This window comes from Bison bison, unplaced genomic scaffold (assembly GCF_000754665.1).
Source record: "Bison bison bison isolate TAMUID 2011002044 unplaced genomic scaffold, Bison_UMD1.0 scf7180017864440, whole genome shotgun sequence".
In the NCBI taxonomy this organism is placed as follows: domain Eukaryota; kingdom Metazoa; phylum Chordata; class Mammalia; order Artiodactyla; family Bovidae; genus Bison; species Bison bison.
The window spans coordinates 3,236,673-3,253,060 of record NW_011495002.1 but is presented as its reverse complement, the minus strand read 5'-3'; the positions used below and the strand labels follow the sequence as shown (position 1 = coordinate 3,253,060).

The 16,388-nt window shown below is 44.0% G+C and overlaps 1 protein-coding gene across 1 annotated transcript in view; it reads left to right on the top strand.

Moving 5' to 3' along the window:
- MYO10 (myosin X) overlaps positions 1–16,388 on the top strand; it is a 261,438-nt gene that overhangs the window by 165,750 nt on the left and 79,300 nt on the right. The window contains exons 16-19 of the mRNA XM_010858804.1: positions 49–117; positions 1,177–1,259; positions 4,015–4,123; positions 6,631–6,711. Coding sequence (XP_010857106.1) covers positions 49–117; positions 1,177–1,259; positions 4,015–4,123; positions 6,631–6,711 — 342 coding nt within the window. The remainder of the gene's footprint in view (positions 1–48; positions 118–1,176; positions 1,260–4,014; positions 4,124–6,630; positions 6,712–16,388) is intronic.

Genomic DNA, 16,388 nt, shown 5'->3' with positions numbered 1-16,388 from the left:
GAAATCAGTGAGTGAAATTAGGCATTTACTTTTTTTTTTTTTTTTTAGAATAACCACTTTTACGTGAAGCCCAGAGTTGCAGTCAACAATTTTGGAGTGAAACACTATGCTGGAGAGGTAACTCCTGTTTGAATTTGTATGATCGAAGTGCGGTTGATTTACAATGTGGTGTTAATTTCTGCTGTACAGCCAAGCGATGCAGTCACACACACACACACATATTCTTTTCCCGTTATGATTTGTCCCAGGATACTGAATATCGTTCCCTGCCCTGTACAGTAGGATTATCCATTATCCCTGATTATCCGTTCAGTACGTAGCAGTTGTCCTCTGCTGACCCCAGACTCCCGCACCCCTCTCCCCCGTGGCAGCCGCGGGTGTGTTCTCGCTGTGCGTCTGTTTCTGCTCCTTAGATAAGGTCATTTGTGTCGTGTTTTGATTCCACATGTAAGTGATACCGTGATACTTGTCTTCCTGACTTACTTCACTTAGTGTGGTGATCTCTACTTGTGTCATGTTTTGATGCCACATGTAAGTGATACCGTGATACTTGTCTTCCTGACTGACTTCACTTAGAATGGTGATCTCTACTTGTGTCATGTTTTGATCCCACATGTAAGTGATACCGTGATACTTGTCTTCCTGACTGACTTCACTTAGAATGGTGATCTCTGGGTCCATGCATGTTGCTGCAAATGGCATTTTGTTCTTTTTGTGGCTGAGTAGTATACCCCTGTATATACATGTACTACATACATCTTTATCCATTCATCTGTTGCTGGGCGTTTAGGTTGTTCCCATGTCTCGACTATTGTAAATAGTGCTGCTGCTAACATAGGGGTGCCTGTGTCTTTTTTAATTAGTTTTATCCGGATAGATGCTCAGGAATGGGATTACTTGACCATATGGCAACTCTGTTTTTCATTTTTTTGAGGAACCTCCATACTGTTTTCTATAGTGGCTGAACCAATGCAACCAACAGTGTAGGAGGGTTCCCCACACCCTTAGGCAGGTAACTTCTCAATCAAGATCCCGGCTGATATTTGCCCATTTGTAATTTCAGAAGCCAATCATAAGTAGATTGAACGATGGTTCCAGCTTTTAAAGGGGATGCTTAGGACCTGAAATGATTCTTTTGATCAGTTCTTCCTTTTCTCACTTGTTTTTGCAAACCAGGTTCAGTATGACGTGCGGGGCATCTTGGAGAAGAACAGGGATACCTTCAGGGACGATCTTCTCAACCTTCTGAGAGAAAGCCGGTGCGTTGGTCTCTTTCCTGAGCTGTCAGAGTGATGTCTGTGCAGATGCTTTTAATTCACACAGAAAAATTTAATATGGGGGCAACTTGATGTAGTGTGTTCTTCCCTGGGCAATATTTGATTAATAAAGTGATATATAAATGGCCTTAGTGGTAGTGGCTACCATTTAATGAAGTGGCATTGGAACACCAGACCCATAGATTAGATACTTTTATTCATCCTGTTATGCAGGTAAGGAGATTAAGCCTGGTGTGGTGAAGTGACTTGCCCGGGATTCTTCAACTAGATTTTATCTGTTCTGCTTGGTTCAAGAATCTAAGATTTTAACCAGCATGACCTAGTTTCTTCGGGTCTTGTAGGACCTTCTGTCTCTAGTTAGTGTAAAGGTTATCAAGAGAAATAAACAAGTATTCAGCTAAAATTACCCATTCGTCTATTCATTCATGAATTGTAAATTCACACCATTAAATCAGTAATTAAGGAAAATATGCTGAAAAGTTTTGATGATGAATTCATTTGTTTGTATGTATTAAACCAGGAGGCTTCCTGCTTTTAGGAGGCTTTGTGAGAGAGAAAGAGGGGAAAACAGCCCTTAAAGTCATCAATATGTGTCTTAGATCCAGTGTGAATCTCTAACACAAATTTTCAATATCCTAGGAAGGAAAGTAGCACAATCAGTAAAAAGCTGTAATACTTTTAGAAATGAAAGTCCCAGGTGGCTACCTGTCGCTTAAATAGCTGTGAACCGGGGTGAAGAGAACCCATCTTAAGTGTCAGCTTAGAAGCCCAGGGTGGAAGTGGGTGATCTTTCAATGTGTCTTAACCCTCCTCTATGAAGATTCCCTAATTACAACCTTGTCGGCTATTTTAATTTTAGGTGCATTTTCAGACCTGTAAAAATGGTGATGTTTTAACCATAGCAGATTACCTCTCTCTCAAAGGAAATTTAAATCAATCCATTTAAGTAAAAGCGGGGTCTTGAGGTTAAATGAACATTTTGTTATGAGCAGGGCCGAGGCTTGGAGCCCAGCAAGATGGCCTTCCATTGGTTGCCGCTATCATAACATTAAGTGGAATTAAAGGCAAGAGTGTTGTTTTAGCCCAGGTTTCTCTCTGCAGATGGAGGGGCTTGGTGTCTTTGCCTCTCTTCTCTCTTTTGCCTTTGGCATCTGTGACATTTTGCACTCCGTCTCTTCAGTCACATCCAACTCTTTGTGACCCCATGGACTGTAGCCCACCAGGCTCCTCTGTCCATGGGTTGCTATTTCTTTGTCCAGTGGGACATTTTAATGGCACCCAAAGCTTTTCTCCAAAGCGCTCAAAGTACAGAGAACTTCAAAGAGCGAGAATGAACGAAACATCACCTTAGGACGAAAGTGAGAGAGTTGAACAGAATGAGAAGTGATGAGGGAAGCACTGGCATTGTCTCCTTGATGGGGTGCGAAAGCCAGACTCTTTCTCCTGGTTCTAGCAAAGACATTACCCCCTACACCCCTGACCCATGGTTTTTATAGCCCAGAACATCTTCCATTCAAAGAAGATCAAAAAGGTCCTGAGGATTTCCTTAGTGGTGCAGTGGATAAGAATCCGCCTGCCAGTGCTGGGGACACGGGTTCAGTCCCTGGTCTGGAAAGATTCCACCTGCCTTGGAGCAATTGAGCCCTGCGCTAGAACCCTCGAGCCACAACTGCTGGACCAGCACACCACAACTACTCAAGCTTGCATGCTCTAGAGCCAACGAACCGCAACTGCTGAGCCTGAGGGCAGGAGGGGAAGGGGACGGGAGAGGATGAGATGGCTGGATGGCGTCACTGACTCAATGGACACGGGTTTGGGTGGACTCCGGGAGTTGGTGATGGACAGGGAGGCCTGGCGTGCTGCGGTTCATGGGGTCGCAAAGAGTCGGACACGACTGAGCGACTGAACTGAACTGAGCTTGAGTGCTGCAGCTACTGAAGCCCATGTGCCCCAGAGCCTGTGGTCCGTAAGAGAAGCCGCCACAACTAGAAGCCCACACGCAGTAGCTGGAGAGCAGCCCCTGCTCGCCGCAGCTAGAGAAAAGACCTCATGGCAACGAAGACCTAGTGCAGCCAGAAATACAAAAAAAAAAAAAAAGCTCCTGAAAAGTCTTCTACTTTGTCCGTAGTGGCAATAGATTTTCCAGAACTTTTTAATAACAACAACAGTGATCATCAACACTTAGGATGGGCCAGGCGTCACACTCAGCCTTCTGCCTCCATTCCTCATTTCATCCTTACCCCAGCTTCCTAGGATACATCCCCAAATGACTCCCATTTCCAAGTGAGAAAACAGGTGTGGAGAGAGACCAGCATCATGTCCGAGTCATACAGCTAGGAAGAGGGGACGGCAGGATTGAACCCAGGTCGGTCTCACTCCTGCCTGGTGCCCTTCCACCTGTTAACTGACTGCATCTTCGCCACGCTGAGTTGCACAAGACAAACACTTCCCTTCCACTGGGCTGCAAGGCTCAGCTCCGGAGTGGCTGGTCACGTGGGTCATTTTCACCGTCCTCTTCTCGCCGGCAAGACTCCAGCACTCCGAAGCGGCCACATCTGCTTTCAGTGCCTGAAGCTCCTGGGTGGTGGTGGGTGTGTGAAATCTTGGAACACTGTCTTAGCTCTTGCAGGCCTTGGTGTGTTATTTTCAGTGGGAACCTGCATTATAATTACAGTGATCAAGCACCTAATAATTGGGTGTGCACCCCTCATGGCCCTCCTGCTCTCTGCTCACACAGATTCGACTTCATCTACGACCTCTTTGAACACGTTTCCAGCCGCAATAATCAGGATACCTTGAAATGTGGAAGCAAACACCGGCGGCCCACGGTCAGCTCGCAGTTCAAGGTTAGTTTATGCTACTGGTCTGGATGGAGCCATCTTTATTGTGACTTTAGGAACTGAAAATCAGAATGAGCATCTATGGGATCTATGAAAGGGTTCACTTGTTTTCTATCATCCTTTTAAGATAGGATTTTAGGAAGAAAAATATACTTTTGTTCCCTGAGCCAGATTTTTTTTAAAAGGTTTTTTTTGTCTTATTAAAGATAAATAACTACTTACTCTAAGTTTGTGAAATAGTCATTCTTCTTAAGGACTGTTTGGTTATTTGGGATTGCTCTGATTTGTATTTAAAGGCTCAGATGCATATAAAATATATTTCTTCCTATGTCTGGATTTTTTAAAAATTTTTCCTCAGTAGATTTACAGTATCATAACTAGGAAGAGTAACCAAGTGCATGGTTAAATAAGATCAGTGTCAGTCACCTTGTCCAGATGTCCAGAATTCAGGGAAAATAAGGAACGTTCTTATCTGCATCATAAATATGTAAGTCTTTTAGACAGTTTAGAGGCACAGCACAAGAAGGCCATTCCTCTAATTTAATTGTCCTGTTTTAGCCCCAGATCCTCACATGAGGGGGAATGGAGGCTTGTCGGTCATCAGACCTTTGTTAAATTTGCTCTCTGGGAGACTCTCTTTCATGTAGCTGCTCAGTTGGGTGCCGTGGGGTTGGGGGATGCTGTGTGAGGTTTGTTGTTCAATGTGTTTGGGGATCAGTTCAACCCACAGTCCCATTGCTGACAGTACTGGCAGGTGTGAGCCAGATAGGATGTATTTTAATAATAGCTTAATAATCACAGCTGCCGTTTATTATATGCTCTTCGGTTACAGTCACGGGGCTGATCCCTTTACATATGCTCTCTTGTTCACTTGGCTTATCATCTTAGAAGTATGTATTATTGTCCCCATTTTACAGATGAAGAGGCTGAGGTTTAGAGAAATGGAGGCTTGCTCAGTCCCTTTGAGGACTGAAGCTAGGATTTGAACGGAACTTGAGTCTATCTGACTCTAAACCCTAGGCTCTTATTCATCCAGTGGGATCATTACATCGTCTTTTTCTAAGTCAGTGTTGCCTGGAGTTGTCTTAGAAGTTTTTGCGATGTTGGTGACTTAAATTGAACTAGGAATCAGGCAGTGGAAGAGAATGGGCAGAAGTAGAGACAAAGGCAGGAGGCAAGGTCCCAAGTCAGGAATGAGTCCTGTTCCCAGAGGACTGGACTCCTTGGATGATGATAAACGGGTACCAGAGTATGAGGGGCCGTGAATTCCAGGACATTCCATCATCGGTGAGAAATCCTAAGGCTTTCTGAGTACAGAAGTAACTAGTCAATGTAGTGGACACCCCAGTTTATTCAACAGCAAAATTATAAGAAGAAACAGACAGAGACTGAGGGAAAACCAACGGATTAAAATAGACTGAAAAGACATATCAACCAACTGCACTGCATGGATCTAATTATTTGCATTCTGATTTCAAAGAATAAACCATTTAAAAAGTATGAAATTTGAGACAGCGGAGTATTTAAAAATGAATCCTGAACTCATTGTACCTTTTCATCTTGATAGTGAGAAATATGTGCTAATTCTTTTCAGGAATGATATTGTGGTTACCTCTGTACATTTTAAAGTATTTAGCCTTTGGTAATACATACTGAAATGTTAAAGGATGAAATAGCACAGTGTCTGGGATTTGCTTTTCTACTAAAAGTGGGTGTGATGTGGGCAGAGCAGGGATCAGATGAGACGAGATTAGCCAGGAGTTGAAGCTGATGACCGGTACTCCTTACATGCTCTGTCTACTTTGGTAAATGTTAAAAATTCTTCACAATTAAAAAAAAATGTTTTAAAGAAAAGACAGCAGTATTACAGGAGATTGATCTGCCTGGTGATTGAAAGATCATGGTTCAAAGACCAGTGAGATGTTTGTGGAAGCTGTCATTTCCATGGAAATAATGAGGAACAACTCCAAAGGAGAGGTGATAGTTCTCAGGTTTTCTGTATAAATATTGAAATATCCCAGGGTATTTTTTTATTTTTATTTTTTATTTTTGTTGCTGGTTAACAGAAAAGTATTTTTTAAATGGTACTATATCAAAGAAGTAATAAATGTCTGCATATGTGGAATAATTTCTATGATAATTATAATACCTTTATATTATTAGAATAACATGATTAAAAATCAAAGGGGCTTCCCTGGTGGCTCAAATGGTAAAGAACCTGCCTGCAATGCAGGAAACCCAGGTTTGATCCCTGGGTCAGTCAGCAAGATCTCTTGGAGAAGGGACTGGCTACCCACTCCAGTATATATCAAAGAAGTAACAAATACGTTTTGCATATGTGAAATAGTTCCTATGACAACTATAATACTTTGATTAGAGTGACATGATTAAAAATAAAATCACTGTTATTCCTCAGGTTTCTTTTTCTTGTTTCTGATGAGTGCCTAGGGTGCTGAGAAGTTTCAAGACATAAAAAGAGACCAAATCAACCTATACTTTTTTCTTTCTCATAGGACTCCCTGCATTCCTTAATGGCAACGCTAAGCGCCTCTAATCCTTTCTTTGTTCGCTGTATCAAGCCAAACATGCAGAAGGTAAGATTTACGACACTTCTCCCCTGAGACTGTCTTATTTAAGGCCACTGCTTTCTGGCATGGCTACTTGCTGATTTGGTTTCTCCAAAGTTCTTTCATTATAGATGGTTGGAAATGGATGTGACATTATTATAACATTCAGTGGGAAAAAAATCCCTTTGTCTTTTGGACCTGTTTGCTTTTGAATGATGCCATTACACTTTAGAGAAACCTAGTTTAAAAGGAAACATTGCAAAACCTTGCATTTTTCCTTTAGCATTGCTTTCAGGTTCTTGGGCAAGCTCCAGAATGTGGTATATACCTTTTGGAAGAAAAGATTGGTGTGTTTTTTGTTTCGATGGATTTCTTTTTCATTTTTTTTTCTTTTGCTTTATTGTTAAACATGACAAAGAGTCTGTATTCTATGTAGTAAATAATGGATTTCAGGGACTTTAGTTAGTTGTAACTAATTAGAGGACTCCTGTCATCAAAAGTTTTAGTGTCTCAGCTCTCGGTTTTAGATTTTTAATGCCATGCCCTGATCAGAAACAGTGTGAGTTTTATACAGAGAATCTATCTGAAGAAAGAAAAGAAAATGTGTTGTTGTTTGGTCACTAAATGGTGTTCGACTCTTTACAACCCCATGAACTGCAGCAGCCAGGCTCCCCTGTCCTTCATTGTCTCCGGAATTTGCTTAAATTCATGTCCATTGAGTCGGTGATACTATCTAACCATCTCATCCTCTGCCACCTCCATCTCCTTTTGTCTTCAATTAGGAAAATTTAGTATTAGGTGAAAACAGCTGCTCTGTCTAAGGCTAAATGGGTAATTGCCTTCAAGTGCTGTTAAAGAATTGACATGATCTTGATTTGGCAAACATCTGCTCTTAGTCCTGTGAAGAAAGGAAATCCCTTAGCAAAATAATAATGTCAAGGCCCCTCGTGGGGAAGAACTAGATGCCATCCTCATAAGGACTCAGATAAGGAATCTGACCTCGACTGTTTCATGCTCCCTAATGCTGGTGTCCATAACTTTGATGGTGTGGATCTTTTGTTTTCCAGTTATCTCTGACTTAATACTACAGTAATATTTTCTTTAGAGTTTAAGGTGTTTTTTATAAGAACCACAATTCTGAATTCTGTCTTCTAGGAAGCAAAAACTCAACAAGGGGAGATTATAATCTGTTTGGTTTGTTACTCTGAGGTGTGATGGGGAGAATTTGTCATTTGTGTGGCCTAAAGTGACTGAGATTGTGGTTCTGTAGATCTGTGATGACTTACGGTCCATAAGGTCTGGCAGTTGAATTAGTAGCTCATCTTTTTGTTTTTCAAATTTTTAATAAAATGTTTTAGGTTATCACAAAATAACAGCAGCTTAACAATACATAGGTGTTTTTTTGGACAGAATGTTGAAAGTTAATAGCTAAAACATAACTGTGTTCCATGAAGGACCTTTTGTATAGCCCAGGGAAGTCTGCTCAATGTTCTGTAATGACCTAAATGGGAAAAGAACTTGAAAAAGAGTAGATATATGTATGTGTATTAACTGAATCACTTTGCTGTACACCTGAAACTAATACAGCATTGTTAATTAACTATGCTCAACATAACAGTTAAACATAACCATGTCCCATGTCAGCTGGTTTATATCCCTTTGCTGTGCCTTATGGAGAAGGCAATGGCACCCCACTCTAGTACTCTTGCCTGGAAAATCCCATGGACGGAGGAGCCTGGTGGGCTGCAGTCCACGGAGTTGCTAAGAGTTGGACACAACTGAGCGACTTCACTTTCACTTTTCACTTTCATGCATTGGAGAAGGAAGTGGCAACCCACTCCAGTGTTCTTGCCTGCAGAATCCCAGGGACAGAGGAGCCTGGTGGGCTGCTGTCTATGGGGTTGCACAGAGTCACACACGACTGAAGCAACTTAGCAGCAGCAACAGCTGTGCTTTATAAAGCTTCCCTTGTGGCTCAGCTGGGTAAAGAATCTGCCTCAAGTGCGGAAGACCTGGGTTCCATCTCTGGGTTGGGAAGATCCCCTGGAGAAGGGAAAGGCTGCCCACTCCAGTATTCTGGCCTGGAGAATTCCATGGACTGTATAGTCCATGGGGTTGCAAAGAGTCAGACACGACTGAGCGACTTTCACGGTTTCTAAAACCCTAATTGGCGGTATCTACGTGATGGATAGAGGAGCTTTGTGTTTGCATCTACACTTACAGGAGCTGTTAACCTCTGCCAGTGTTTCTTTCCTCTTCATTAGTAGTGCCGTAATTTGTTTTTTATGTATCTTTTAAAAACTAGTTGTTTGGCTGTTCTTTGCCTTGGTTGCAGCTCACGGGATATTCATTGAGGCATGCAGACTCTCAGTGGAGACAGGTGTGCAGGGATCTAGTTACCTAAGCAGGGACTGAACCCAGGCCCCCTGCCCCAGGAGCAGAGAGTCTTACCCACTGGACCACCAGGGAAGTCCCAACAATACCGTAGTTTGAACCTGCATGTTTGTCCCAAATTTAAGGCCATGAGTATTGAGATACAATGTATAGCTTTTTTGACAAACCATAGTTTAATTTGGAACTTTTTCTCTCTTCTTAGTGATGTCATAATTGTGCAGTTTTACAGCCGTTGGCATCTTAGATTCAATGAAATGAGGAGAGCCGGCCTTGCCAGGCCTTATTTTTAAGGATAGAAATTCTAACTTTAAAACCTTGGCCCTCCGTGTTTTTGTTTTCCTTCTTGGATGGCATGGAGTTAGTTTTTTTCTTTAAATTGAAATCACTTTTGAAATTAGGCCTGTTTGAAAGCACTTCATTCAGAATGTTGAAGAAACTGCCTCTTTTTGATGTTTAGTTTTCCTTACTGGGATTTGGTTGTGTCTAATTGATTTAGTGTTTGCATTAAAAAAAAAAAAAAAGAGCCAATCCAGCTTCTGGTTCTATTTTTCTTGGCTCACAGCCCTTCCTACCTCCTGACCTATGGCAGGCAGTAATTAATAACCCACCAGGAGATGGACAGGACTGTCAAAGACTTTGGAAACACATCTCAGTACCATTTTAAAGGCACCCAGCAAGTCAGACAGGAGAACTGACTTGTTTGAGGCCTAAGATGTAGGTGTGATACCAAGTGTGAAAGGACTAATTAGACTATGGGAAAGGTAAATTATGACTCGCTTACATTTGTGTAGTTCCATTGGAAATATTGGAGTGTTACTGGTGATGATCTAGGAAATATATGTAAACAACCCTCGTTTGTAGTTTCTTATGACTTTTGTCCGAAGATGAATGCTTCTAGAAATGTCACGGGGAAAATCTTGCTTGTCTCTCCCCAGATGTGGGGAGTGTGTGTTTCCAGGCTTCATCTCATACCTTTCTCAAGTCAGACATTCATCAGGGGGCCTTGAGAGGATGTATTGTTTTTTGGCCACATCACATGGCACAAGGGACCTTCGTTCCCTGACCAGGGGTGGCACCTGTGCCCCCTGCAATGGAAGCGTGGAGTCCTAACCACTTGACCACCAGAGAAGTCCTGGGGATGTATTTAAAAATGTATGTATATGGAGGTGTTTTGTACATCATTCAGGAATTTAGATCATGGGTTTTGGCAGCTTCTAGAGATTCCTTTTGGGAATTCTGTGACCCGAAAGGGGATGAGAACAATGGCTGTAAAGTCTGTGGCCTCAGGAGAAGCAGGGGAGCTGCCTAAACAGCTCCTTTAGGCACCTGTGCAACACATCCGAGGCTCCCGTGGTGGCCCAGAGAGCACGCACACACGGCTTGTGCGCTCCAGGCTGCGTCCTCTCCTTGGCAAGAACGTGACACTCAGGATGGAGACTTGGCCTGAAGCGTCTAGAAATCCTCTTTGGGGAATATTATGGGTTTTCATTATTGGGGATTTTTATGTTTTGCTTTGAAAAAACTGGTGTGAAAAAGTCCTACGTGTCTGTGCTCAGTCGTGTCCGGCTCTTTGCAACTCTGTGCCCGCCAGGCTCCCTTGTGCATGGGATCTCCCAGGCCAGAATGCTGGAGTGGACTGCCATTTCCTCCTCCAGGGGATCTTCCCGACCCAGGGAGCGAACCTACATCACCTGCATCGTAAGCAGATTCTTTACCACTGAGCCACCTGGGAAGCCCAGCATGTTTTGCTTTGAAAAGCTGGTGTAAGCAGGGAGAATATAACTGATTGCTGAAACAGTTCTGTCAGTTCGGCTATAATAGTCTGTGGGCCTTTGTTGTGAACAATTTGGAGCGAACCTCGGGTATTGTATAGAAGGCACTTTACTAACGTCACTGGGCAGTCCTCCTGGCACTAAGTCATGAAGAAAGTAAAGGCATACCTCTGGTAGGGGCTGGCCTGCAGCCAGCTCTTTGCCTCAGAAGACACTGGGGAGTGCAGTCCTCCTGTCAGCTTACAGTCTTCAGTTTACAGAGGGCAGGCTTCTCCATCAGATGGTTTTCAATTGGTGATGTGACCGTGTAGCTTTGTCCTATTGTGATTTGCTTGTTGTTGTTCAGTTGCTCAGTTGTGTCCGACTCTTTGCGACCCCACAGACTGCAGCACACCAGGCTTCCCTGTCCATCACCAACTCCCAGAGCTTGCTCAAACTCATGTCCATCGAGCTGGTGATGCCATCCAACCGTCTTATCCTCTTTCATCCCCTTCTCTTGCCCTCAGTCTTTCTCAGCATCAGGGTCTTTTCCAATGAGTCAGTTCTTCACATCAGGTGACCAAAGTATTGGAGTTTCAGCTTCAGCATCAGTCCTTCCAATGAATATTCAGGATTGATTTCCTTTAGGATGGATTGGTTGGATCTCCTTGCAGTCGAAGGGACTCTCAAGAGTCTTCTCCAACACCACGGTTCAAAAGCATCAATTCTTCGGTTCTCAGCTTTCTTTATAGTCCAACTTTCACATCCATGCCTGACCACTGGAAACACCTTTGCTTTGACTAGATGGACCTTTGTGATTTGCTTAGGCAGTAGTAGTTTCTGGCCAGATGTGTCCAGATCAACCCCAGAAGATATCGGTACCAGAGAAAACCTGCTTTGCCTCCTCAGAGTTTCTCCCCCAGGGTGTCCTGTGGCCTGTGATCTCTGCCTTCTCTCCTTGCTTGTTGTTTCAGCAAATAATTTTTAGTCAGAAAAGTCCATTATTAACATTCCTCAGTTCAGAATTAAACAAGGGGACAGACGGATAAATATCAGGAGAGCCTTCCCGGGTGTGAGAACTGGTTCTCTGCACTTCCCACCCCCGAGTGCGAGGCCCACTTGCTACAGGAGCAGCAGGGCGTGTTCTCGCCTGGAGAATTCACAGGACGGTGGAGCCTGGTGGGCTGCAGTCCATGGGGTCGCAGTGTCGGATGCCATGAGCAACTCACTCACTCACTTATTCAGAAAATAGTACTGGGGTAGAGAAGCCAAAGCTTAAAAGGAAATGTGAAGGATCTGCCTGGCTTTCATCACTCTTCCTTCTGTCTTTTGATATGGGGAACTCTTGGGTTCTAGGCAGAAGCATCTTTGATTCCTGCAGGGTCACCTTAAGTTTTAACTCCGCGTAACCATATCCTCAAAGATTCTATCAGGTCTGCTCTAAAAAGGCAGGATATGGGTCAACTGAATGGCCCTGACGCTGGGGGCCTCTGGGGGGAAGCTTCTAGCAGAGGTGGCTACGTGGAGTCAGGTTTTTCTAAGGGAAGAGGGGTGTCCACGCCAAGGGGAGCTCTGGACCAGGCGTCCCAGGAGGGAAGCCCTGCGGTCTGTGAGTTGGAGTGCAGCCATGTTTGCTAGAAAATGGAACATCCAGTAGGACAGTGGAGCTGGACACACAGGGCTGGCCCCGCTGTGATGGCCTTGTCTTAAAGCACCGTCTTCAGGCTCCGAGATACGAGGACAGCCCAACCGTCTCACACCGAAGTCGTCTTCTAGAGACTTCAGGGGAGGCCAGTTTTTCCCCTTAAGTGAGTCCTGCTGACCTGTGTCCCTCTCTTCATGCAGCCGCTGTTGACACCGGCCCAGGTCCCTGTTTAAGACAACACTCAGGACCACACAGCAACTGAGAGTGCCATGTTAGTGTTACAGAAACCGGAGCCTTTTGTTTCCAGAGGCATGGTGATTTAATGAATGGCTTCATGAATCCGGCACATTTAGTCCCAGGGGTTCGTGTTTGTGTGGCCCCAGGGGTGCTGCCTGCTATGTTTTTCCTTAGGTTTTTTGTTTGTTTTAACAGAGTGCACATGTTAGAAAGTTCTGATACTATTATAGTGCATTTCCTACCTTGACTGTTTTGTCCTGTCTTATTCTTTCTAGATCTTTTCCCCTCTCATTTTATTCACCTTGTTTCTCACGGGCCTTTCTGAGTTTATTCCAGTGACCCTTTACATTCCTTTTTAGGCATTGGTGTCTCTACCCCAGTGCTGTTTTCTGAGTAAGTAAGTGAGTTAGTCGCTCAGTCGTGTCCGACTCTGGACTGTAGCCCACCAGGCTCATCCGTCCATGGAATTAATTCTCCAGGCAAGAATACTGGAGTGGGTAGTCATTCCTTCCTCCAGGGAATCCTCCTGACCCAGGGATCGAACCCGAGTCTGCTGCATTGCTGGCAGATTCTTTACCATCTGAGCCACCAGGGAAGCCCTGGCTGGCTTATTTTCTGAATAAGGTATTCCATAAATACAGAAGATCTTGACCATGTACAGCTTTGCTGGCTGTGTCTTCCATCTTTGCACGCTGCTGTGTAGCCCAGTCTACATCCAGGCCCTCATGTGTGCTCAGTAAATGTTGAATTGAATTGCTCGTCAAAGGACACCATGATTATGCCCATGGTGTGTGAATACTTGACTTTGCCAGAGATAGACTTATGCACCATCTTTAATCCTTACTGCTGTAGGTTTCATTCTAGTTGGGTTATTTCTGGTCTGTTTTTTGCTGGATCATCTTTGATTTCTGCAGTCGGAAGTTACCCTGGGGATAAACCAGTAGGTCAGTATTACAGTGATGTTCTTACTGTGATTCAGCCTTTCTGTGTTAATATGCTATCTTTCTCTCTCCCAGATGACCCCTTCTCAGATGCAGTGTCCCCCACCCCTAGGATCTGGAGCCCTTTGGAAAGAGCCAATCACAGCGCAGGAGACTCATTCACAAATATTGAGAGCTGGCCTTGCTGCTTCATACACAGACGCTCAAATCCTTAAGTGGGATCCCCTAGGGAATGTGTTCTCTGCCAGGATTTGGCGAGGAGGTTTGGGTGTACAAACCTGCTGGATAACAAGAGTTGAACCTGAAAGGTCAAATGCTATATTTTAGCATTTTGATTGAACTTTCTAGAATTTGGGCTCCCCTTGTGGCTCAGCTGGTAAAGAATCCACCTGCAGTGTGGAATCCCTGGGTTAGGGAGATGCCCTGGAGAAGGGAAAGCCTACCCACTCCAGTATTCTGGCCTGGAAAATTCCATGGATTCTGTAGTCCATGGGGTTGCAAAGAGTCGGACACAACTGAGAGACTCTCACTTTTCACTTTCTAGAATTATACATCATCCAGTTCAAACATTATCTATTACCGTATTTTATTGACTCAAAGATTCTCATGGTTGTAAAGGCACCATTATTTTATACATCACTCTAAAAGCAGAAGTTGTTCCTAAGCCACTTAGCTACAGCACCATGCTGTCCTGTCTCCAGGCACTTGCTTTTGGCTTTGCAAGGGGGGTCGTTGAAATGGTCAATGAAATGGAGGTCGTTTGTCCATCACAGATCCTCGCTCTGCTGGTAAGAGTTACACCTTGTCGCTCCGTTTCCAGGCCTTTCTGCAGATAAAATGACTTTCCATTTCTTTGATGACTCTAAAGAGGAATATTTAGGCTACATTTAAAGGCCAGCTGGACTCAGTGCAAGTAGTTCCAATAGTGCCTGTGATTTTCAAAGACAATGAAAAGCTGTGATGAAATCCATGCACATGCGGTATGGAATTGCATCATGATGGCTGTTCAGATGTCAGCAAGCCGTGGACACATTCAGGCGTATGGAGAAAGGAACGTTTGCATAAAGAATTGATGAAATATGATCTGTTTGTCCCCTTTAAATGATACACCAAAGGATCCGTCTCCCTCTTCCTAAACTAGTCCTCAGGAATGGATAATTTACTCTTTGTTTACACCTAAAGGGACCCTGTTATCTTTTCTTTCTTTTTATGCCCTTACTATTTATGAGAAAGGTCTTCACTCCTGCTGAATGAAATCTGCACTTCTTTATCTTCCATTTGCTGATTTTTATCCAGTCACTTGAGATGAAAGTAAAATGGCAAATATTTATTCGTATGAGTATGTCAAATATTTTAAGCTCTGAATAAGTATACATTTTTCCTGGTCTAGTAACCAGCCGCCTGCAAGAAATGTTATCTTAGAATTTTTCCGTCACACATCCCTACATCAAACTGCAGTATCTCTAGGCTCTTGAGGACAGCTGGGTTTGATATGGCTTCGCCTTATTCCTAACTCTGCTTGTGTCTTTCACGCCTTTGATTTTCCTGTTCTTTTCAGTGCAGCTGTTTTCCCACGGCTGCTCTTACCACTGCCACACATGTCCCCAGCTGCCCTCTGCGTGCTCCCCGGTCACCCATGGAACCTGGGTGACTAGGTCATTCATTCATGCACCGCACCAAGGGCACAGGCGGCTCTGCTCACTGCTGCTGAGACACGGGGTGCAAGGTGCCCTGGGTCTGGGGAGTTCTGAAACCCCGAGGACCCGCCCTTTTGGGAAGGAGATTGCGCAGCCGCCCAGGTGCAAGGCCCCTAAAGCACTGGAGTGGAATTGATGTAAGTCAGAGGTGTGTGTGCCCGGTCCGTCCAGCCTCTTATCACCAAGCGGTCATATGGCCTTGGGGTTGTTGCTACTCTCCCAAGTGTGCGTAGTGAAGGTACCTGCTGAGCCCGCCAGGCTCCTCTGTCCGTGGGATCCTCCAGGCAAGAATACTGGAGTGGGTTGCCATTCCCTTCTCCAGGGGATCTTCCCAACCCAGGGATGGAACCCGGGTCTCCCACTTTGCAGGCAGATTCTTGACTGTCTGGGCCACCAGGGAAGCCTCATTCACGAGAGCAGCTGTGAGTATTAAATGAGGTAACAGGGACATGAAACAGCTACACTTCAGTCTAACAGTCCGTAGTTGCATTTCATGTGTGGGGTGAAAAATATGCTCCTTTCATCCTCACAGTTTCACCCCCAGTTTAAGCTGAATCACGGAAAATCTCAGACTGTGTCCAGACCTCCTCCTTTTGGAGTTTAGTTTTAAATAGAATACTTTTGGAAGATTGTTGTGTAACCAGCTTCTTAATCTTTTTTTTTTTTTAATTTCCGTTTAGCCTTTGACATGGTTATGGATGAACATTTTAATTTCTTTTTTTTTTTTTAAAGGAACACATTTGAGTCAGTTGTAGTGAGATGGGTGAACCTAGAGCCTGTTACACGGAGGGAAGTACGTCAGAAAGAGAAAAACAAATACCGTATATTAACCCAGATATATGGAATCAAGGAAAATGGTACTATGAACCTATTTGCAGGGCAGGAATAGAGACACGGACGTAGAGAACAGGTTTTTGGACACAGCAGGGGACGGAGAGGGTGGGAGGAGTTGGGAGAGTAACATTGAAACGTATACATGTACATTATCATATGTAAAATAGAGAGCTAATAGGAAATTGCTCTTTAACACAGGGAGCTC